This window comes from Nesoenas mayeri (assembly GCF_963082525.1).
Source record: "Nesoenas mayeri genome assembly, chromosome: 16".
Classification (NCBI taxonomy): Eukaryota; Metazoa; Chordata; class Aves; order Columbiformes; family Columbidae; genus Nesoenas; species Nesoenas mayeri.
Genome location: NC_137562.1, coordinates 9,999,274 through 10,022,054, shown reverse-complemented (window position 1 = coordinate 10,022,054; position 22,781 = coordinate 9,999,274). Strand labels below are relative to the sequence as shown.

General features: G+C 56.5%; 1 protein-coding gene across 4 annotated transcripts; it reads right to left on the bottom strand.

The window, feature by feature from the left end:
* UCKL1 (uridine-cytidine kinase 1 like 1) lies at positions 1 to 21,534 on the bottom strand. Of its 4 annotated transcripts, none has more exons than XM_080354916.1 (15): positions 21,462 to 21,534; positions 14,117 to 14,310; positions 13,371 to 13,477; positions 13,007 to 13,177; positions 12,686 to 12,757; positions 10,989 to 11,178; positions 10,397 to 10,458; positions 9,039 to 9,055; positions 3,122 to 3,220; positions 2,734 to 2,827; positions 2,353 to 2,415; positions 1,860 to 1,982; positions 1,381 to 1,488; positions 953 to 1,109; positions 1 to 377 (listed from the first exon to the last, which is right to left on the bottom strand). In XM_080354916.1, exons 1-15 carry the CDS (start codon positions 21,509 to 21,511, stop codon positions 301 to 303), a joined length of 1,584 nt encoding a protein of 527 aa, XP_080211042.1. In that variant the 5' UTR covers positions 21,512 to 21,534; the 3' UTR covers positions 1 to 300. The 4 variants fall into 4 exon arrangements, with proteins under 4 accessions (XP_080211042.1, XP_080211041.1, XP_080211044.1 ...); XM_080354915.1 differs by lacking the exon at positions 9,039 to 9,055 and adding an exon at positions 5,440 to 5,459; XM_080354917.1 differs by lacking the exons at positions 1 to 377; positions 9,039 to 9,055 and adding exons at positions 722 to 813; positions 5,440 to 5,459.
* Between the last annotated feature and the right edge of the window lie 1,247 nt (positions 21,535 to 22,781).

Sequence of the window (22,781 nt, the reverse complement as noted above, 5' to 3'; positions counted from 1 at the left end):
TTCCAGAAAAAAAAGAGAAAAAATTTATTATTTTTCTTTATAAAATATCTCCAATAAGTTATATAGGCAAATATTTAAATTAAAATAAATTAACTCCGCTCTATGCTGGGACACACGACTGTCCGCAAAGTCAAAGTAGGATTTGTGTTTCTTTGAAAAAATATGCCCTAGATCTCCAATGTATGATTTGAAAAAAATATCTATGCTTGGTGAGGAGGAAGGTGAAATCTCTGCGATGGACAGAAGGGGTTAAGGTGCGGTGCTGAAGCTGCCTGGCGCTGGTGGCTTCTCCACATCCAGCTAAGTGCTGAGAGCATCTTCATCGTCGCTCCAGTCGGGAGGAGCGTCCGTCCCAAAGTACCGATCGCCAAAGTTCCCTGCGGGGAGAAAAAGAGAGATGCAGTCATAGTGCAGCTCTGCAGGGAGCCCTGGAACCCACCCGCCCTCCAGCAGGCAAGGAAACAAAAGCAGGTTTTATCTGACAGCTCGAACAGCACGAAAACTCGTGTGGCAGCAAAACTGGAGCAGCCCGGAGGCTGTTTTAGCACCCGGTGGCAGGGGTGTTTCCTGGCACAGCGGAGGTGAGGACAGAAGAACACGGTGAGCTCATTTCAGATGAGCTTGTTGAAGGTGGTGGCTCATGGAAGGAGTTGGGCGCAGGTTTTGCTCCAGCTGTCCCAGCCCAGCTTCTCCACCCAGGGCCGGAGGAGGCTCAGGGCATGTGGAACGGCTCCTTCTGCCAACACGGTTATGGCCACATGACAGCTCTTGGAGCGGGCATGTCGATCTCAACACTCGCATGTGAGCAGGACCCTGCAGTGGCAGTGGGTCCCCAGGTAAAATAAGGTCAGGCCTAAGCTGCTGTTTCAACCAAGGTTTCACCTCTTTTGGTGAGTGGGCCAGAAGCACCAAAAACTCCCCTGAAATAGGTTGTTCCTATCCAGATACTCACCAATGCCGGGGATTATCCGGAAAAGGTCGTTCACCTTCTTGTCCACAGCTGTGGTGATGATCTTCACGCGGGGGAAAGCATAGGCGACGGAGTGGACACCCATCTCCGCCATGAGCAGGGAGAGGAGGAAGATCTTGTCTTCTGGGACATCATGATCCTACGAGAAAGGCACAGAGACAGCTGGGGTGAGGGTATCTGAGGCAGGTTGTGGCCCATGTCCAGCGAGGGCCTTCCTGGAGCCACTTCCCCTCCTCCCCTCTCTGTGTCCACTGGGATCACTGGGCACAGGACCAAGAGACCAACTAAATCCAGGCTGTTACCACACAAGGAAGGGACAGTTTCAGCACAAGGCCCCTTGGCATGGACACGGCTAGTGTTTTGGATGTTACTGGGGGGGAACCACCCACCCCTGCAGCTTGCCCTCGTACCAGCAGCACCCGCACCGCCATCATGGCTGCAGCGCCCGTGGAGACCGTGCAGTCCATCAGGATGACGTGGTCTTCGCTGATGTCCTTCGGCAGCCGCAGGTAGTGGAGCTGGGCAGGGCAGAGAGAGATCAGCTCAGAGGCTGCAGGCAAATGGAGCAACCCCAACCCTCCTCTTAGAGGGGTGGAGGAACTTTCATGTATCATGTGAGCCAGTGTGTGCCCAGGTGGCCAAAAAAGGCCACCAGCATCCTGGTTTGTACCAGCACCAGTGCGGCCAGTAGGCCCAGGGCAGTGACCGTCTCCTGTGCTGGGCACTGGGGAGGTCAAACCTTGAATCCTGGGGTCAGTTTTGGGACCCTCATGCCAAGAAAGCCCTTGAGGTGCTGGAGCGAGTTCAGAGGAGGGAACGGAGCTGGGGAAGGGGCTGGAGCACAAGTGTGATGGGAGCAGCTGAGGGACCTGGGGGGTTCAGTCTTTACCTCCGGCTCGCCCGTGTTGCAGTTGGTCTGGATGAGGATGGTCCCGATGCGCACATCCTTGCACACTGCTCGCAGCGCTGGCTCCATCGTCTCCCCTGCTCGCAGGATCGACACTCCAGTGATCTGCAGCACACGGTGAGGGTGACCGGGAAGGCACAGTGCATGTACACACCACCCCAGTGTGACATTGAGCCTCAACAGTGGGGGACCCTAATGGACAACCCTGAAGCGCATCCCTTCCAAGAGGGTTGTGCTGCTCCCAGTTCAGGCTGCCTCTCTCAATGGGAGGGCAGCAGTGGCACAGTGACATTGCTGGTGGCATTCCTGGCCATCGCTGCTGTCTGTCCTGATGATACAGGGTATTGTAGTCATGACAGCAGGCACCAAACCCAGGCCTCGCCCCAAGAAAACAGAGGTGTCCTCCCCCTGCATCACCAGGCCTTTTAATGTAGCCCCACAGCACAGGGTTAATTAGTTAATTGCTTCCACTTACTTGCTTCCCGCTGTACGTCCTCCCTTCGTAGTCCTGTCCCTGAGGGGTCTGGACTGTGCAGCTCTACAAAAACCATGAGAGGAGCATTACCAAGGGCTGTGATGTGTCTCCCAGAGCTCTGGTACCAGGGAGCAGCTGTGGGCTGCTCTGACCCCTTGGAAACCGAGGCTGGACAAAGAATGGTCACCCAGGGGCACGTCAGTGCTCAATGCCCCAAGGGAGCCCTGTCCCATTTTAACCACGAAGGAAAGGGCTGGTACACGGGGAAGGCTGGAGGAGCAGTGCCATGACTGTCCTAGCTCCCTGGGAGTTACAGGTCAGGAATCAGAGAGCAAACACAGTGCTTGGTGCCCATCCACCCAGCTGCAAACCCAAACCTACCTGGAAGGGGAGCAGGGAGAGCGCGTGTTCAATCAGCAACCGCATCAGCCTCTTGGAGTAGAAAATGAACTCATCTCTGCTGGTCTCCTTGTTTCTAGAGGGGAGAGAAAGCCACCGTGAGCTTTGCACCAAGATGCGCGCCGGGAGATGCTGGCAGAAGTGCGGGGCTGTGGGGAGGAGGGAGCCCCTGCCCCTCTCTGGCTGTTGGGGTCTGGTTTGCATGGGGCTCAGGTAAAAAGAAGAACAATTGTTGGCAAGACCATGGAGCAGAGCTCCTGTAGCCAGAGGCCCACCACTGTCTGTCCTGTCCCATGTCCCCAAGCTGTAGGGATGGGGCACAAGTGAGGTTTGAGAGCCAAGCCCCATCCCACCCCTGGAGGGGCTTTACCTGATGATGGTGTGCATGCCCCGCACTTGAGGGGTGCTCTTCAGCACGCTGAGCGTCTGAGGAAGGGGGTGGCACTGGTGGGCAGAGGCCAGGGCAGCCCTGAAAACCAAAAACACGGTCAGAATGTCTCCAGGTGAGGCTAGAGCACAGCACCTGGCCAGAGCCGTCCTCCCAGATGTCACCTCACACTGCAAATGCACAGCGGGGCCATCCAGCACAGCCGAGCAAGCAGCCAGCCCTGCTCCCACGAATGGGCATGGTTGGTGGGACCAGGAGGACCTCGCAGCCCAAGGACCTGCCATTCCTGCTGGGCAGCAACCCGTGGTTGGCCCATATCAGTTTCCTCTGGTTGGGAAGAAAGTAGAAAACAAAATTAAAACCTCCTGCTGCTTGAGAGTCTGATTTGGGGGTGGATCCTGAACTCACGGGGTGAGGAGGAGTCGCTGTGGTTTTCCCTGTCATACGAGTCCCAGAGGTCACCAGGAATGGGACAGGCCCATGTCAATCAGGGCAGTGTCATGGAGACGGCTGTGCCACCCCGCGAGGGCTGCAACGAGGCCATTTCCGAGATAGTCGGATTCAGAAATAGTCGGACCGTCACCAAATTGGGAACAGCTTCAAGACTTTATAGCTGGACAGGACTGGCTTTGTGTGACTCATCTCCACACAACTAATGGGGCTGGGAGCTATTCTTGGATCAAGGGAACACTGTTCACAGGGAAGCGCACAATAGAACCCCATTAGTCACCCCTCTCTCTTTCAGAGTGGCAGTAATGAGATGAAGGTCACATCTATCTGGCTTCCACAAGGCTGGGCAGGATGGACAAGAGACTTTGTCTGGGAGGAGGACTAGGGTTCGAAAGCTCACAAACGTGCCAGTGGCTGCAACCCATCAGAGAGATGCTGGGAGGGGGAGAAGAGAGCAAACAAATGAAAGCACCAGGTGATAAAGATTTCAAATCAAGCAGAAACCCGGATTAATTGCACACGCACAGACAGAGGCACACAAGCGGAGAAGACAGAGAAGATGACTGGGTAGGAATGGAGGAGGGCAGGACTAGATGACTTGAGGCCTCCATCCACATAGCCATCTCCTGGTCTTGGCCACCCAACACCAAACGAGACATTCCCAAGGCCTGTGGGTACTTAAGGGCTCCTTCTCACTTTTGCCAGCTCCAGTCCTGCGTAGCAGCAAAAACCCCTATGCAGGGAATGCTCCCAAGTGCCGAGACAGCTCGTGGCCATGCAGAGCATGTGGGACAGGTTTTGCTCCCATCACAGGCTTGGTGACAAGCCCAGCGCGATCCCATAGACCCCACTGCCCATTTAAGACAAGCAGCCCCCAAGGCCCCAGATCTGCCGTTGGTAAAGCTCACTCTGTTAGTCACTGCAACTCGGGTTAGCTGCCTTCAGAGATGCTCCTACGCCAGGGCTGTGCTGCCAACAGCCCCCTGTCCTTCCTCCTGCCAGACCTGGCTTGGGGACAGAACCTAGGACACATCCTGGGGACACAGGTGCCAACCAGCCCAGCCTAATCCCTCATGACACAGAGCTGAGCTCTACCTTTGGCAGATGCTGCTGCCTGCACAAGGCTGTCTGCTCGCCTGTTCCTGCGGGGGACAGAGATCAGCCGCCAACAGAGCCAAGGTGACAAATGGTTGTGCCCCGGATCAGAGGAGCTGGGGGGCTCGTAGCCCTTGGGGGCCATCTCCCACCCACCCACAGCACACGCCTGGGCTCGTCACGGCCACCTCTCCCCACTGTCACTGCCAGGTGCGTGTCACAGCATCCCGCCACACCAGTGGGACAGGCAGCCCCTCTCCTGCCCCAGTCCCTGGTGCTGCAGGTGAATGCGGTGTCACCCGGCTCCTGCTCCCTGCCACAGATGCCCCCGAGCGCTCCTGCCCCTCCGCGTGCCTGGGAACACCTCCCCTGCACACCGAGCTGTCACCAGGACCCTGGGAAACGCTGTCAGCATTTTGTCACCGAGCTTTCCGCACCTTCCCGTGACACCCGCGCAGGGACTGGTGCTCAGCGTGGGGATGGGGAGGTCTGACTGCAGCCCTGCTCAGCACGGGACGGTCCACAAGGTGCCTTCTGGGGGAACAGTAGCAAATCCCATTTTTGGGGTTGGGATGAAGATGCTCTCTCAAGCCCCCAGCCTGGTTTGGTCTGCACAACCCCCGCAAAGCAGGACCCTGTCTGCCCAAAAACCCCCGGCTTGGGTTAGTAACGCGGCTTACACGGCACAGCCCTCATCCCCGTTCCCCGGCATTAGTGTCACAACCAAAACACAGCCATTAGAATTGTCTCCTCACATATCCCAGCGCAGCTTCCTCTGGTCACCAGGTGGGAGGGATGTTCAAGGGAGACAAGACAGGAAACACGAGAGTTTAAGGGGAGGGGGACAAACACCACATGAAACAAAGGAAAAAGCACCATCATTAGTCAAAGTGGAGGGGAAAAGCCCTAATTGATCTATGGCTCTTGGAGCTGCCCGGTGCCTGGGCTGTACCAACCCCAGGGCTCCTCCCATGGTGATCAAGTCACACCACAGCTGCTCTTCATGCCACCAAGCTCCATCTGCTCTCACCGGCCTGGAGTCACAGCAAGGGACACTGTCCCATCTCTGTCCCAGGTGGTACCACACCCCAACATCTGCTGCAGCTGGAAATGCCCAGCCCTTGCCCAGGGCTCTGCTGCAATCCCAGAACAATCCCAGGTGCTCAAAGCCAGGCTTGCAAATACTTCATCCACCCTGCAGGGCTGCCCATCTCCTGGCACACTGGAGAGAGCATCTGCACAAGCCTTGGAGTCCCTGGAAAGCCGAAAACACCAGGAACAGCAGCAGAAACCCGGCTCTGAACCAAACATCACAACTTCCCGGGAAGACCTTCCTTCCCCTGAGCTCACCTGAACCTGCCCTGGGATCACCAGCCCTTGGAGAGGCAGAGAGAAGAGTTTGGCCTCTCTGGCAGCCGCCCCGATGTCACCTGCGGTGAAACCATGGCCCTCCGCTGCCAGGAGGGACAGAGGGAGCAGGTCATTGTCACCAACCCTGAGAGCAATGCTGCCTGTCCCTCCCCCTGCCAGGTAGGACCATGGTGCAAAATTCAGACAAGCAGCCACGAGAATGTAAAGAAAAATGTCTCGCTTTGGAAACTTATTTCCCCCACCCCAGAACAAAAGCTTTAAAGGAAAAAAAAAAAAGTAAGTAGAAGAAAGAAAGAAAAAGAGAGAGAAAGGGGTGAGCATCTCTCAGGAAGGCTTCAGGGAACATCCTCAGCTCTTTGTTGAGCATGCTATCAAGCGGGAAGCAGACAAGAGACATCCAGCTACAAAGGAGCAAATGCAGTCAAGGCATTTCAAACACGTACAGCAGCTGGCTTTCATGGCTGACATTTCAAACAAGGGCTATTAAACTGCGCCACAGGTTGATATTTAAAGACACAATTGGCAAAGGGCATGGCAAGCTGATCGAGACCTTGGGGGTGGGGAATATTGATTGGCGAGGGGAATTGAGCTGAAAAGAGCACAGGCTCCAAGAGCTGGGCTTGTTGCTGAAATAGCGTGGCAAAGGGATGGAAAACAGGATGGAAAATGGGCTTGGTCCAGCTCCTGCTGCTGGGTTGGAGGAGAAAAACTCACCTGGGCATGGATGGGAAGAGAGTGCCAGTGCGTAACTGCATCTCCAGCACACACACCGCAAACCTGGGGGGAGCTGGACAAAAACCACCCCGAGTGCAGGATGCTGAGGTCTGACCTGCGCTCCAAGGGAATGCAGGGGAAGGCAGCGATGCCCCTCAGCAGCCAGCAGTTACAGGACGAAAACAAGGCTTGCAAGTCCAGAAACTAGCACCACTTTCTCTAAACTCCTCCAAATTCACCCATTTGACGAACTGAGAGTCGGGGAGCACCAGCACCAGCGAAGCCGCTCGGACTGGGGCCAGATCTCAGCACCCAGCTTTGATTCTACCAGCTACAAAGGCCTCGCTGTGTTCCCACAGCCACCAAAAGGCAGCGACATCAGAACAACAGTGACATTTAGATGAAGCCGCTCAAGCCAGGAGGGTGGGGAACTGGTTTAGGTGAAAAGCCCTGTTTTCCAAGCACATTGTGCTTGAATCACGTCTCTCCATCCACCTCGCTCTCTTGTGAGCGCAGAGCTGCAAAGGAGCCGATGGGAACCGCAGCAGCAGGAGAAGCACAGAGACTCCAGGAGCCCAAACAGATTTTTTTGCAGGAAATTTTTTCCAGGCTTTCTGGCAAAGGCATAAATGGAAACCACAAGCCTTAAACGGAACCTAAAAATGTCTGTGGTTGTGGCTATCGGCGAGGTGTTTCTGGAGGTCAGAGGTACCTTTCCAAACCTGCTAGCATTATACTTTCTTGACATATTATTAAATACTTGATTTTTAAGGTGCACAAAAAGATCACCTGTACCAAGTGCCACTTCAATTAAAGAGGAGAATCCCTGGAGAGAAAGGAAATTTTATATGTGTATATATACACACATAAATGTGGGCATATATCCATATGTACACGCACACATCAGTCTACTTTCTAGTGTTATTCCTGCAACTTTTTACAGCAACAGACTTCTCTCCAGGTTAAAGAGCACCTTTCCACCTGGCCCTCCAGACACACGGGGAAGCTGACGCTGTGTGCAGGGAAATGTCAGGCCCCATGGTGATACACAAGCAAACAGAAATAAAATAAATCACTCGGTTGCCTAGTCTAGGAAACAAATAGCTTAAACAGAAATACATAAAGCAGAGTCTTTTCCTGTTCATCTGAGGTACTTGAAAAGCTTTTTGTACGCCAAATGTAACATTACTTGAGTTAAGTGTCTCCATTTGATGACAGAAGTCTCAATGGAAACCCAGCTGCAGTTCTGCATCCCCTTTGCTTGCTAGAAAAACATCTGGAAACTTCTCTGGCTGCTTAATGGGAGCAAGAGAGCTAAAGTCACATCTGGATCCACGTGCTGAGGAGGTGAAGTAAATCAATATATACCCTACAGCATCCATGTGCAGGTACTGAGAAATCAGAAATCCTACTAGAATGGGGCATAAGTATTTTCTTACTGTAGGAATGGGGGTACCTTTTGCCATTTCTGAGCTGCTTTGCTTAATCTAATAATTGGTGTTTAATGACGTTTCATCATCAGGGATGGAGAGTGGCTCTGAACAACCATTTGTCTTACAAGGGCCAGAGCACAAGTGTAATGGAGCGGCTGAGGGAGCTGGGGGGTTCAGCTGGAGAACGGGAACTGAGGGGAGACCTGATCTCTGAACTGCCTGAAAGAAGCTTGGAGCCAGGGGGGTTGGGCTCTGTTCCCCAGGAACAAGCGTCAGGATGAGAGGAAACGGCCTCAAGTTGCGCCAGGGGAGGTTGAGGTTGGATCTGGGCAATAATTTCTTCCTGGAAAGGGCTGTTGGGCATTGGAACAGGCTGCCCAGGGCAGTGCTGGAGTCACCATCCCTGGAGGGGTTGAACAGATGAGGTTCTCAGGGACATGGGTCAGTCCCAGGGTTGGGTGAATGGTTGTAACTTGATCATCTTGAGGGTCCATTGCAACCAAAATGATTCTGTGATTCTACGGAGGGAAATTCGAGAGAATCCCAGGACACAAACCTCCCCTCTTGCGGAGATCAGGGGGCCCCGGCGAACAAACCTGTCCCTGCCCCAGCTCCAGGGCTCTGTGCTCAAGCTGGTGGCACACTCAAGGGTGACATCCCTGTCCCCACAGCTCCCAAAGCCAGGACAAGGTGGCCTTTCGCCAGCTTTGGAACGTGACGTGGCCGAGCGTTATATGAGCCGTGGGTCTGGCCTGCGGGTCGGGGTGAGGCCAAGCAGTGCCTGGCATTGGAAATGCCTCGGGCTGCACAGACAGGACAGGGTTAGGGGCTCTTACCTGACACTGAGTTCACGCTGCAGCAGCAACACAAAGACACAATGCAACCGGTATTAAGCATTGTCAACACCAGGGTCGTTTCAAGATAAAAGAAAAGGAAAAATAGGAATATTTTCCCTGCATTCACACGTAGCCTCTTCCCCTTCTTTCCCTCCCCAGGTAATGAAAGCCCCCCTCCAGCCAGCCCCTCGTCGGGCTCACACTGCGCTCTGGGGAGGAGCTGCCGTGTTTGCTCGTGTCCAGCCAGGAGCTTTCCCAGCCAGATTCTCTCCAGGGCCTGGGAGAAACAGCCATTTCCCCCTCCTGGCCTGTGCCCATGGCTGTGTGCTGTCCTCAGCCCAGTGCCAGTGCTGATACCAGGGCTCTGATCCTCGCTCCTGGTTTAGAACCAGCTTCCTGACCTGCCAGAGCCCAGTGCCATCAATCTGGGCAGTCAGAAAGCCCTGACTGTGCAGAGCGGGGAACTTCCAGACTTCTATCACGCCTTTGCATCAGAGCAGTTGTTCCGGAGCGGGCACAAGAGGCACGATGCTACCGTGTGCCAGCTCCATCTCAGGGCCAAGCAGCTCCTGCCGGCCGGGAGCTCAGAAAAGCCCATGGGAACTGAGCCCTTGGCTTTCAAGCACATCCATCTCCAGGTCATGCTCCTTCTACCTCCCAGGACATTGCTCTGAGCATTTCCACAACTTAACACAGCTACAAATGGGCAGGAGGAGACTGTGCTGCTCAGGGAACAGTGACACACAACAGTGTCACTCAACTGAAGGGTCCCAGGCTCAAACCACTGCTCAGGGCTGGCCCAGGACACACAAAGACAACTTGTTAAAACCAGTGATGGGGAAGCAATGGAGCTTGTGCCTGGAGTGGGGCATCAAACGTGACAAGACTTTGGGTTTTGAAATCCACGGGCTGCACCCAACACAGAAAAGTGGGCTCTTGGCCGGAAAGACCGTGCAGCAGCGCCTGCACGAGGGTGAGGAGGAGAAACCAGAGAGATGAAATACCGCAGGGTTTGGGGCGATGCTGGCCCCGGGAGGGCATGTCACTCAGATCACTGGAGGACGGCTGGTTTATGCCCAGATGATTTGCTCTCCCAGGGAGGGAAAGCAGCTGCTGCTGGACCACAGCTTGCAGAAGAGCCTGTTGCTACCCAGGCACAGGGAAAGAGCAGCAGCCTTCACCGAAACAGAGGGAGCAGGGCTGGGAGGAGCCCATAGGGACAGCCCCACAGAGCCTGGAGCACAGAGGGACACGGGGCCACTGCCACCCTGGCACCCAGAGCTCGGCTGCCTGCGACACCACTGCTGCACCAGCACAGCTGTCCCCACAGTGACACCCGCGGGGCCCGCAGCTCTCACCTCTTCCAGCTGGCTGTGGACGTGCTGCACAATCAGGTCGATAGCCACCGTGTTGCCGCTCCCTGGAGTGAACCGAAAGCAAAAGAGAGAGACAGCCCAGTCAGAACCACAGTGCCAGCAGGGCCTGACACACGTTTCTTAGAATCACAGAATAGTTTAGGTCAGAAGGGACCTTCAATGGTCCATCTAGTCCAACCTTCTTGCCCAAGCTTGCCACTATGTTCAAAAATCCCTTCCCTAGCAAAGCATCATCCAGCAGGAGACATTCCTGCTACTGTTCAATTCTTACTTAGTAATCTATTATTGCATATCTACAGGTCACTTCTGGCTTTTAAATCACTAAGCTGCAGGAGCTGGCAGGGCAGGAGATGGGCTGAGGGAAAAGCTCAGAATTTCCCTGAGGAATCTGCTTTTGGCCAGTGTTTGGGGATGCTCAATGGAGCGACCTTTGCTTTGGCATGGGACAGCCACTTTTCTGTCCTCGCCAGCCGGAGGGTGGTGGGACTGGCCAGCAGAGCTGGGGACAGAGGGATGGGGTCTCTCAGGTCCTGCTCAGGACCTCGGGCAGGTCGGGGACGCCCTGGGCAGGTACCTCGGGGCACGACGATGTCAGCCAGCCGCATGGTGGGCTGGATGTACTGGTCAAAGGCAGGCTTGACGAACTTGTTGTACTGCTTGATGACACCCTCAATGTCACGGCCACGCTCGCTGATGTCCCTGCGCAGGCGACGCACCAAGCGGATGTCCGAGTCTGTGTCCACAAATATCTTCAGATCAAGGAGCTGGAAGGAGAGGGGAAGGAACAAACCTCACCAGGTTGGAAGTGTCCCTCAAACTGACCTCCTCTACCAACCCCAGCCAGAAGGCTGAGCCCTGTGCACAGCATAGCACTGGTTTAACAGAGCTTGGCTTGGCTCTGGCCTGGAGGGAGCTTTGCCCCTGCAATCCCTGAACATGAACCTGCCAGCCAGCAGAGATGCTATAGTGAGTCCCTTGCTGCCACCTGCCCCTAAGTAGGAGGGTCCCCATAGACCTCCATGGAGTATGGAGGTCCCCATAGACCTCCAGACACTGTCTCCACTTCCAAGCAGCCCAAATACTTCGACTGGATCACAGAATCACAGAATACTGGGTTGGAAGGGACCGCAAGGATCACCTGGCCCAACCTTTCTTGTTAAAAGCCTGGTCTAGCCAAGCTGGCCCAGCACCTTGTCCTGAATCTGAAAAGTGTCCAATGTTGGAGAATCCACCAGTTCCCTGAGGAAATTATTCCAGTGGCTGATTGTTTTCACTGGGAAAAATTTCCCTCTTGTGCCAACTAGAACCTCCCCAGGAGCAACTTGTCCCCTTTGCCCCTCGTCCTTTCCATGGGACTCCTTGCAAAAAGGGCATCTCCATCTATTCTTTAGTCACCCTGTAAATACTGAACACGGTGCTGAGCTCTTCACTCAGCCTCTCTTCTCAAGGCTGAACAAGCGCTGTTCTCTCAGCCTTTCCTCATGTGGCAACTTCCCAGTCCTTGGATCATCTTTGTGGCCCCTCTCTGGCACCTCCCAGCACCATCCACATCTGGTTATTCAAGAGCGAGGAGGAGCCCAGAGAAGTTAATGTCTGTGACACAGACCAGAGCACTGTTGGGTTAAGGCTGGAGGGGATCCAGGCACAGCAGCTCAGTGCATGACATGGCCTGTGGGTGACAGTGACACAGGGATGTCAGAGGAAACTCTTAAGGATTTATCCGGCTGCCCACTGGAGGTCATCATTGCTCCAGGAAAGTGCAGCCAAAACGCTTGCTTACCAGGGAAGGAAACTTTCTAGACCAAGCTTGGCTAAGTCTGTGCATGGCTCAGTCCCTCCTATAGCACTTCTCATGTACCCAAATAATTCCCAAGAAAGCCTGAAGTGCTGTATGAGTCCAGCCCAGGAACCCCAGGCTTTGTGCAGCAGAGGGACAGCAGACTGTGCTTCTGGCTATGCACACTGCAGCATGCAGGGGGGGCTATTTCTAGATAGATTTATACACCAGCACTGCCAGGGACCAGGTCACCACTCGGCTCTGGGGACAAATGGCTGCGTGAAAGGTTGAACCAGATGTTGTTCCCATGGAGAGCTGGTTTGCAGATGCTGAAGCAACATGGGAGGACAGGGTCCCGTCCAGTGGTGCACAGGAGCCTCAGGGCACCTGGAACTCTTTGCTCACCACATGCTGTGACTGAGGCTGTAGAAGGGGGAGCTGGAGCCCTCGTCCCTGACAGGTTTTCCCGGAACCGACCCCAAACCCTTCCTCACCTTCAGGAGCTCCTTGTCTGCGAATGCCATGATGCCTTCGAAGATAATCACGTTGGCGCCATAGAGGGTTTTCTGTGGAGTCAGAATCGATGTGGTTAGCACAGAATGTGCGTTCAGAGCTGCCCCATCCCTGGGTATCTCTCTGGGTTGTCAGTGACTGTGTCAGCAGTGCTGCTCACCCGAAATATGCACCCTGAGCCAGACACAGACCAAAGGGCGACTGCCCGAGTCTGCCTGCAAAAGGCAGGGGCTGGGGGGGCCCAAACAGCTTCCCCTCTCCTGCCTTGGCAGTCCCCCACCTTGTCCCTCTGTGTCCCATACCCATTCCTTCTTCCGGCTGTGGGTGGTAAAGTCATAGATGGGGATCTTCACACTCTTGCCTTGCTTCAGCTTCTTCAGGGTGGCGATGATGAGGTCAAAGTCAAAGGCGTCGGGGTGGTCAAAGTTGAAGTCGTTGCTGGCTGCCTGCTCCTGCTGCTGCTTGGTCAACACCTGCCGCAAACAAGGGGGTTAGTCCTTCCCTCCTCACCGCCGTGCCCAAAAACCTATCCTCCTGCCACAAGAGCCACCAGAAGGGTCCAGGGCAGCCAGGAGGTTGTCACTTCACCAACAGCACGTTTCCCCATCGTGGGGTTACGCCAAGGGCCATGGCAGCCCAAGGAGCCAGGACTATGCATGTCCTCACCTTGTAGAAGGAGTCCATGGACAGCAGAACCACCCAAGGGACATCAAGAGCCTCAATGATCATGGTGGCCACCGTGGTCTTCCCAGAGGCGCTGCCTCCTCCTAGGCCTGCCAGGGAAAAGAGGATGAAGCCACCAAGCCCAGGATCTGCCTGTCCAGCCACAAGATGGAGCACAGGTCCTGCCCTATTTCACTAAGTTGGAGGAACCTCCACTGAGGGAGATTAATAGGCTCTACAAGAGAGATACTATCCTTGAAAATGTCAAACGCTGTGTACAACAACTGCCAGCAACGTGTACAGCAAAAGCTGGGAAACCCTTCATTAGATGGTTGTGTAACAAGGGGAGAGCTGGCAAGAGAACCAGCCTAGACTAAATCCCTGGTAACTCGTGACAACTCAGGCAATGAGTACAAGAGCTGAGAGAACAACAAGCAGAGATTGTGTCTGGCAGTGCCTGCTATAATCCACCACCCCATCTGCAAACCCTCAGCTTCTGCCCGCTCCTACGGCTCACCCAGTCAACACTGGACTAACCACAGGGACCCTCCCTGGTCCTGTCTGAGCTGAGCAGCTCACAGCCACAGCCCGGAGACAACCTCGAGTTTCCAAGAAGGTTGTGGGGCAGGAATCCCCCCAAGATCTCCTGGGAAGCCCCCACGCAGGCAGCACCAATGCTGCCCAAGCCACCCATCACCGCTGAAGTGCAGAGGTGGGACAGAGCCTGGACACACTCTGCCATTCCCTACCTATCACGAAGGCCTCTTTGGACTGCGTCCCGTGCTCATTGTACCAGGGTGGCCGGCCAGCCGTGTAGATGGTCCTCTTGCTGGTCCGCAGCAGGGGGGGCTCTGACTTGCACTGGCTCGTGGTCCGCTTTCGGGGGGGCTTGCTGGAGCCCACCGCGGGGTACAGCCGGTCCAAGGACTCGGCGCTGCTGTTGCTGGGGATGGAGAGAGGAAGGAGCTGGGTTACTGGTGGTGGGGAGCCCTTTCCCAGTGTTCCCAGAGTGCGGGAGTGGGGTCTCAGGGGGGTCCCAGGCTGTAGGGGTAAGGCAACCACAGCCCAGCCGCAGCACCACCAGCTGTTTTACCTGGAGAAGGTGCAGCACAAGCATCACTTCCCACAGCCTGCCTGCTTGGGGAATGTTTACATTAAATAAATACCCCAGCAAGCTCACAAAAGCACTGAGAGATGTTTTACCATGGGCAATAATCCATCCTGACGTGCCAAGGGACATTTCTGGGGGATGGAAGCCAAACATGTGGGCTATGGCTTGACCATCCTCACCCCCACATGCACAACCCCTTTCCTCTGCCCACCCTGAGCACTCCACTCCCTCCCAAACCCCTAGATCTCCCACCCTTGAGGGCTGAAACCCCCAGTGAAAAGCCTTTGAGCTGGCCAGAGCCCTTCACATTGGCTTCAGCGTGCAGGCTGAGCGAGCACCGAGCACAGCAAAACCCGGGAGCTGCTAAATTCTCTCTCTTATCTCCTCTCCCGCCACAGCCCTGGGGAGGGAGAGGAGAAAAAAACCACGCTCCGGAGCCCTTTTGAGCTTGGCAGCAGGAGAGCAGCGGCTGGGAGGCGATAAGTGGCCTCTGGCCAGGAGATAAGCTGCAGTCGAGCCGCCGGCACGGGGACCGGGGATTATTTATACCAGCTCCCGCTCCTCCCTGTGCTGGAGGGACGTGCAAAGGGCTCTCCCCACGCTGCCTCCTCAGCCATCACTGGGCTGGAAACGAAACCTCTGCAAGCTCAGAGAGCCCCGGGCACCGAAGTCCCCAAACCCGACACCGTCCGGTACAGCCCAGCTGGGCTGGTCAGGCTTTGCTGCCTCTCGGTTGTTTTTCTTGCTCTTGAAAGGGCTTAAACTGCAGGGCTTTACAGATTTTGGGTTGATTTTAAGCTGTTTTGGTATGAAGATTAATTCCCTTCCCCTCCCCCAGCCCTTTTTAGAACCATTTTAGATAGAACTCAGAATTTGAGACCAGCCATCTGTACGTAAAGCCGCCTGGTAACCCCCCGAGCACGGCGGGATCCCCGGCACCCCATTCCTGCGGAGCGGGAGGCAGCGATGCACCTGCCTTTGCCGAACCCCTCCCAGCAAAATGCGGGTGCAGCTCCTGCCCCTGCACTGGGACATCTCACACCAACACCAGCCCTACGAACCCCCAGACCCCCCACCAGAGCCTGGAGCCACCAAAACATAAGCCCATGGGACAGCACCGGGCAACGCCAGCCTGTGGCCCGCCAAGGGCCACAAACAACCCTAAGAATTGCTTTTAAGAAGCAAAGTTGGGAGGTGAGACCCACCGGGAAAGAAGCAAACCCAGATGGGGTACTTCAGGTTCCTCTCCCACCAGTGATGCTGTAGCAGCAATTACCCCCCCGCACGCTATTCCCAGAGCGGGGCTGACATCAGCCGACCACAACGGTGTATAAACAAAGTCATTTTGGCTTGATAAAAGCAAGAGATGACAAAGACACGGTTGTTTACCAGAAAACAAAACGGCTCCTTTCATCTGTGTCCCAGCCACTCTCCCTGGGCCGCGGTTACCCGCCAGCCGCGCCGCCAGCGCCGATCCCCAGGGATGCTCAGCCCGTTTTCCACCGGGGATACGCGCTGGTGCGACAGGCGAGCAGTTCCGGATGCTCTGCCCTGTGGTGTTGCACACACCCCTGCTCTCCTGCGCCAGCCTCAGCCCAAAATCCACACGCTGCGATGCTGAACGAGGCCACAATTCCCAAAGTGACTCCGAGTTTGGCAAAATTCTGTTTTCTGGAGCTGGAGAGGAGCCTGAGCGAGAGGCTGACGCCTGCAAGGTGTCCTACCTTTGTGCAGCATCAATACAACCCAGCTCCTGCAGGGACGAGATTTGGACCCTGACATCTCTGGCTGAGCCCAGAATTAGAGGCTGTGCCCACAGGTGACATCCCGTGTCCCTCTGTGTCGCCTCTCTGCACCCTGGGGTACATCGAGGTGCTGGCACAGAGGGACACAGCCAGCAGCTCCACATTGAGGAGCTGTGGGGACAGGGACAGGACGGAGTCGCCCCCACCCAGCACCCTTGGGGCTGCTCTTGGATGCAGCATGTTAATCCTGCTCCAAGAGCTGCCCTGCTTCGCCTCTTCTCAGACAAATACTTCTAGACTTTCACCAAAATCCTGGTTCTATAGACATCTATCTGCACCATCCGGATCGACACAAGAGGTGGATATTCTAGACCTATTAAACCAGCGTTTCCCGTGATTTATCTCTGATAAGCACGGCTGTGGGGAGGGCTCTGGGGCTGCCCCAGCGTCCTGCAAAGGTCAGACGTTTTCTCCTAATGTTACACTTCAAGTTTTGGAGATGTTTTCCGTGGCTGCCTTTGCCAAGAAGGGACTTTCCTCCCAGCCACCTCGCAGCCATCTCCTCCTGCCACTTCTTCCTGCCACTTTTTAAAAACCCAGCGACAAAGCCCATGCAATGCCCCTACCTGCCAGGTAAAGCACCCAGAGGAAGGGAATTCTCTATTTATAGCTGAAGTTAATGCCACTGCTGTGACAAAAGGATGGTTCTTGCCCCACGCAGGCCCTCCCCAGCAGAGCGTACCCTGGGATTTCAGCAGCACGATGCCACAAGGCAAATGCGAAGGGAAACATCACCCTGGACTTGGGAACCCCCCTCATACCAAAACGTCCTGGAGCACTCAGCTGCCACCAGCTCTCTGCAGACTGTCCCCAGCTTTTGGGGACACTGTAGCTCACACTGGAGTCTACCAGGAGGAACCCTGACCCCACAGGGATGCCCAGTGGTGGGGTCTGCTCCCCAAAATGTCCCAACAGCCCCCACAGTCAGCAAGGCAAACAGCAAAGCCCCAAACCTGAACTTGCAAGCAAATGAGAGCTCATCTTCGGCACCCTGTAAATAACACAACTAAGGGCTCAGTCCCGAAAATCCACCCACCGAGTCCCAAAAATCCACCCGCTGAGCCCCAACAGGCACCCGCGCGGCTCCATCCCTGTCCCCCGGGACACTGATCCTTCCTCCAGCTGCTGCTGGTGCTTTCGCAGCCTCCGCCGGGCACCGGGAACACGGCGGGTTTGCTCCAGCAAGCGGGGACTGAAAGCAAACAGGTGACGAAAAAGTAAAAAACCCACCCAAAAACCACAGCAAAGGAGGAACTCACCCGCCATCCGGCCCCAGGGCCCAGCAGCCTGATATTCGGACGCTGGAGAAGGCCGGGGGGCTGCTCATCTCCCCCCTGACGCTGGGCAGAGGGTGTCACCCTGTCCCCTGGCACTACCGTGGTGAGAGGGGGGCAGTGCCAGCGGGGGTCCCCGGGCAAACCCCGCTGCTCTGAGCCATGCACAGGAGTGTCCCCCCAGCACGGGGACCACAGGGATGGGGTGACGGGGACCCCCAAGCAGACACGGGGCGCTCGGGATGGGAGGATGGAGGAGGGTGAGGAGAGTGCTGGCAGGGGAGCGTCTTTTGCTGGGAGCTGCGGAGCGGTCAGCGCGCATAAGAGGATAACTTAACCTCGAGATTACGTTCATTACCTGATATTAATAGCACTGGCTTGATTAAAGAAAAAGCGGGGGGGTTGGGGGAGGTGAAGTGACACCTCCCTTCACCGCCCCCCTGCACAGGCAATAAACACCGGCCCCCACCACACCTCTGCTCCCCGGAACAGGGCTCGCTCGGCTGCCCGGGACATGGGGGCTCACTGGGACATGGGGGCTCACCGGGGATCACTGGGGCAGCAGCTCGCCCACCACCCGGTAAGTGCGCGGCTGTGAGCACCGGCAGCTCTAGTGCCAGCGGGGAGCGGGCCGGGGCGGGACGGAGGGGTCTGCAGTGGATGGAGCTGGCTGGGGCGGGGGGCTGCTGGCTGTGCCAGGACTGTCGATGCAGGATGTGTCCCCATCCCGGAGCTGCCGGGGAGGGGGGTCCAGCTGGGAGGCCCCTGGCGCTCAGCTTCCCTGGGACGAGCTGCCCCTTGCCGTCCCCTGGGCCTGGAGTAAACAAGTGGGTGAAACTCAACACCCCGGGGCTGTGGGCGGCTAAGAATAACGTCCCGCTGGCTGCTCGGCCCTGCGATCTGCCCGCTCAGCCCCCCCAGCCATTCCAGCTCTTCTCCCAGAGCCAGCATCCCCGGGGGGGCGGGAGCCGGGGCACCCAGCGCCGAGCCACCCTGGGGACATGGGCAGCAGCTGAAGGGCAGCATGCCCAGTAAGGGGGGACAGCCGGGCACTGCAGCGGGGGGGTCCCAGCACTGGCTGCTGAGAACGGGTGGGTGGCGGAGGTGACACCCAAAGGACAGGCAGGCAGCAACAGGATCTGCCAGGGATGTGGCTCATTGTGACAAGGTCCTGCCATCACCAAATGAGCCCCTAGCCCCCGGCACAGTGAGATGAGAACTTGGCGTCAGTGCACCCACCTCCGTGGCAGGGGGACAGGGAGGATGCTCCCCCTGCACTCAGCACCAAGAAACATCTGGATATGGGGCTAGAGATGGGGAGAAGGGCCCTTTCTCCCCCTCCCCAAAGCACCAGGGCTGTTCCAGAAGTGGGGGACACATGCTGCATCCTCAGCAACCCCCCAAACATGGGGGGCAGCGGGCATGGCTGCACCGGCCCCCCCTGCTCCTGCCCAGCAATGGCACCAGCAGAGGAGAGCATCACCCCAAAACATGTCTCAGTGATGCCAACACTACTAGAGACCAGGGACAAGGCTCTGGTACCCGAACGGGGGTTCAGAGGTGACCTGTCCCCAGCGCTGCTGCCCCGACGCCAGCCAAGCGAGCGACGATCAAAGGAACATTTTGCATCCTGTGATTTCAGCACGGACTCCCCTTGCTCTGTAAAAGCTCTTTCAGGAGTTTAAAAATAAAATCCTCTTCCGCTGCAATTTCTATTCTTTCTCATTGAAGAAGCAAAAAAGAAAAGGGACAAGGAACTTGGCGGCGAGGAGCCCTCGCCCAGGCGACGCTGTTCCTTATCGCACGCTCCCCGGTGCCTGTTTTCCTGCCTTTGTTTAAAAGGTCCAAGCAAGGGAAGCGACTGTCTCAACTCCCCGGTGGGACGGGGCCCAGCGCCCGCTCTGCACCCCGAGCCGCCCGGCACAGCCCCGCACATCGCTGCCGCTTCCCAATCCCCTGCCCGGTTTCGGAGCTCTCGCAGAGGCTCAAACTCCTGGGTTTTGGACTTTATTTTTCCTTCTAGATGATTTTTAAGCGCAAATCCCTCCTCTGTAATCACAGCCTCCAGGAGCAGGACTTAAAATTGGGAGGAACAAGAGAGTAGGCACAAGGGCCGGGGTCCCCTTTGCCTTTCAGGGATGGAAAGCTGCTCGGTGGGTTCTCCTTGGGATTTAAGGACAGAAGCTGAATTGCACGTCCCTTTTCCCTGTTTGCTCACCGTAACCTGAATATCGTCACTGGATCTGTATCAAAAAGCTCAAGACACAGCAAACCCACAGCAGAGGGGTGCCTGGTCCTGCAGGAGAGGGTCCCCCTCCCGCCTTCCACACCTGCAAGCAGCACCCATGGGCCAAACCTGCTTCCCTCTGTCTTTGTTGGGCCAGACCTGCATAAGCCAGCCCTCCGCTGGGCTTTTAATGTCCTACAGCAGCTTTAACTTAAGCCGAATGTGGCTGCACCGCAACAGCCTGGTGCAAAAATCCTGGGGACCTGCACCAGGAACCCCCCGGCCCAGGGTGAGATGGGGCCATATCCCACCACCCTGCGAGCGAGACGGGCTGGCGGTGGGATTTGTGCAGGGAGGGCACGAGGAAAGGCCTTGGGATGGAAGGACACGCGCAAGGGACAGAGGGACACACCCAGGGGATGCAGGGACACACCCAAGGGACACACCCAGGGGATGCAGGGACACACCCAAGGGATGCAGGGACACACCCAAGGGATACACCCAAGGGATGCAGGGACACACCCAAGGGACAGGGGGACCCTCCTGCCACCTCAGTGCCAGCAGCTCCTGGGTGCCCTCCCCGCGCCGTGTCCCTCCTGCTGACCCATGGAACGTCACACCCGCTTGTCCCCGTCCTCACGCCGAGCTCTGTCACCGCGCTGCCCCGGGCACAGCCGCCCCGGTGCAGGATGGAGCATCACGGGCAGCTCCACAACCCCTCGCTCTCCTCAGCTCTACGAAGGACAATTCCTAACGACAAAAGGGCAAACATTTCCCTCTTCAAACCCAACTACCTCGCTGCTATTTATACTGAGCGAGGGCCGCGGAGGAGCCGCGGGGTCAGACCGCGCAGAGGTGGAAGGCGCTTGGTTACACAACCCAGTTACTCATCTCCCCGTTACTTCAGCTGGTTCCTTCTTCCCCTGCCTCATCCTCATCCTCATCCTCCCTGCTGCCACCGCTGACTCACAGCAAGGGCAGTGGCAATGTTGTCATGGGCAGCTGCCGGTTTCCTATTTAGGTGGCGTTTTGGCACTGATTTCGGTGGAGCGGGGGTCAGTTGGTGCCACGGGGATGCTCGAACCCTGGTACCCTACAACCAGGGATGCTCGCAACCCCATAACCAGACTTGCCACCGCTCTGGTGATTCCCCAGAGCCAGTTCCCAGGTGTTGCTGTTTGGGAGCGGTCATGCTTGTCCACACCTGTGGATTGTGGTGAAAAAGGGAGTGGAAAATAGAGAAAACACCTGAGTGGGGGGAAAAAAATGCCCATCTAGTGTGGATTTTTTGATAGTGTTTTCCACTCCACCAGCACCTCGTGCTCGCTGGAGCTGACGCATGTGCCAGCGCGTTTGCAAAAGGGCTCTGCGGTTCATCGGCTGCGAAATTAGGGAGGAAAAGGAAGGGAAAAAAACCCAAAGCCAAAAACCAGCTAAACAAGAAATAAGCGCAGTTTGGTAAAAATAGCGGATAAATGGTTGCGTGATGGGAAGGATCCGCAGCGTTGGTTGCTGGGATGGGAAACGGCAAAGCGTCCGTGAGAAGGAGCGGTGGGATCGGGCCCACTCGCGGAAGTGGCACGGCGGGACGCGACCGGGATCGCGCCGCCCTGGAGCCGCCGGTCCCGCTCCCGTCCCGGGGGCGGTTTGTAGCGGGGGGCGCCCAGGGGTCGTTACCTGTCGTGCGGATCCTCCGGAGCCCCCTCGGCCGCCGGGGCCGCGGCCATGGCGGTGCCGGCAGAAGCGGGAGCGGGCGGGGAAGCGGCGAGGGCGGCGCTGCCGCGGGGCTTCCCGGGACTTGTAGTGCGGGACGGGGACGGGGGAGCGGGTGCGGGGGTGGGTGGTGGTGCTGTGGGGTGCAGGGGGGTGGGTGCTGGGGGGTGTTTGGGGGCGCTGGGGGTGCTTTGTGTTTCGGTGGGGGGCAGGTAGGTGCAGTGGGGGGCAGATGGGTGCTGTGGGCGCGGGTGGGTGTTGTGGGTGCACATGGGTGTTGAGGGTGCAGGTGGGTGCTTTGTGTTTGGGTGGGTGCTGAGTGGTGCATGGAGGCGCTGGGGGGTACGTTTTACTGTATTATACAGAAAAGAACCAATAAATAAGACTATTACAGCCAGGTCGCTTTCCCACCTGTATGGCCTGCAATATGATTTCCAGATTCATATTTGCAGAAGTTAAGCTTCTGGGTTATAATTCTTGAAACAAAGGGATTTCTTTCAGCTTTAACAGGTTCACACAGTAAAAAAACCTGCACAGTAGGAAAAGCTTCTCTGCGCATCAGCTCTGTGGACATTGCCCAAGCCAGCCTGTGCAACTTCTGTGCACTTTTATAAACTGGAATTGGAAAAATCAGGGCACTCTCTCCCTATATAAAGCTCAGCTCCTGACATGACCTATAATGGACAAGGAGGCTTTGGAAAGATCTGGGGAGTTTTCTGCCTCTCAGCTGGAGCCACAGGCAATTCTCTCCTCTTTAAACTGTCCACCACTATTCAAGCTGAATGATAATGTTTTACTTAGATGCAAAAATTAGCCAAAATGGCAAAGTTGTGGCCCCAATGAAATCACTGTTTATTTCATCAGGGTTGTTATTTATAAGAAAATCTCAACGTAAATTAAATTATTCCATATGCTGGGGGGTGTATGGGGGCACAGGGGGTGCATATGGGGGCACAGGGGGTCCATATGGGTGCTGTGGGGTGCAGGTGGGTGCTGGGGGTGTAGGTGGGTGCTTTGTGTTGGGGTGGGTGCTGCAGGGTGTGTGTGGGTGCTCTGGGGCACGGGTGGGTGCTGTGGGGCAGCCACACAGGAGCACCCACCCCGAACAACCGAGAGTGCCACGCACAGCACCCCCACCCGCAGCTGCTGCAGGGCCGGGGATGGGGGATCTGGGGACCCGTGGGCTCTGAAACGGTCACTCAGAGGCTGGGGGGGGCCCTGGCCCTGTGGGGGCTCCGGGACAACACCGGCGGGGATCCAGTTCTGCTCGACATCACCTCCTTC

Bases quoted from the DNA above. Each gene is read 5' to 3' on its own strand.
- UCKL1 (XM_080354915.1), bottom strand. From the start codon at position 21,511: ATGGCCGCGGCCCCGGCGGCCGAGGGGGCTCCGGAGGATCCGCACGAC. The intron at 13,478-14,116 runs GTAGGGAATGGC...TTTCCCTGGCAG, and splicing joins CAAAGAGGCCTTCGTGATAG to GCCTAGGAGGAGGCAGCGCC. The intron at 3,221-5,439 runs GTGAGGAGACAA...TTTGGTTTTCAG, and splicing joins AGGAAGCTGCGCTGGGATAT to GGCTGCCCTGGCCTCTGCCC.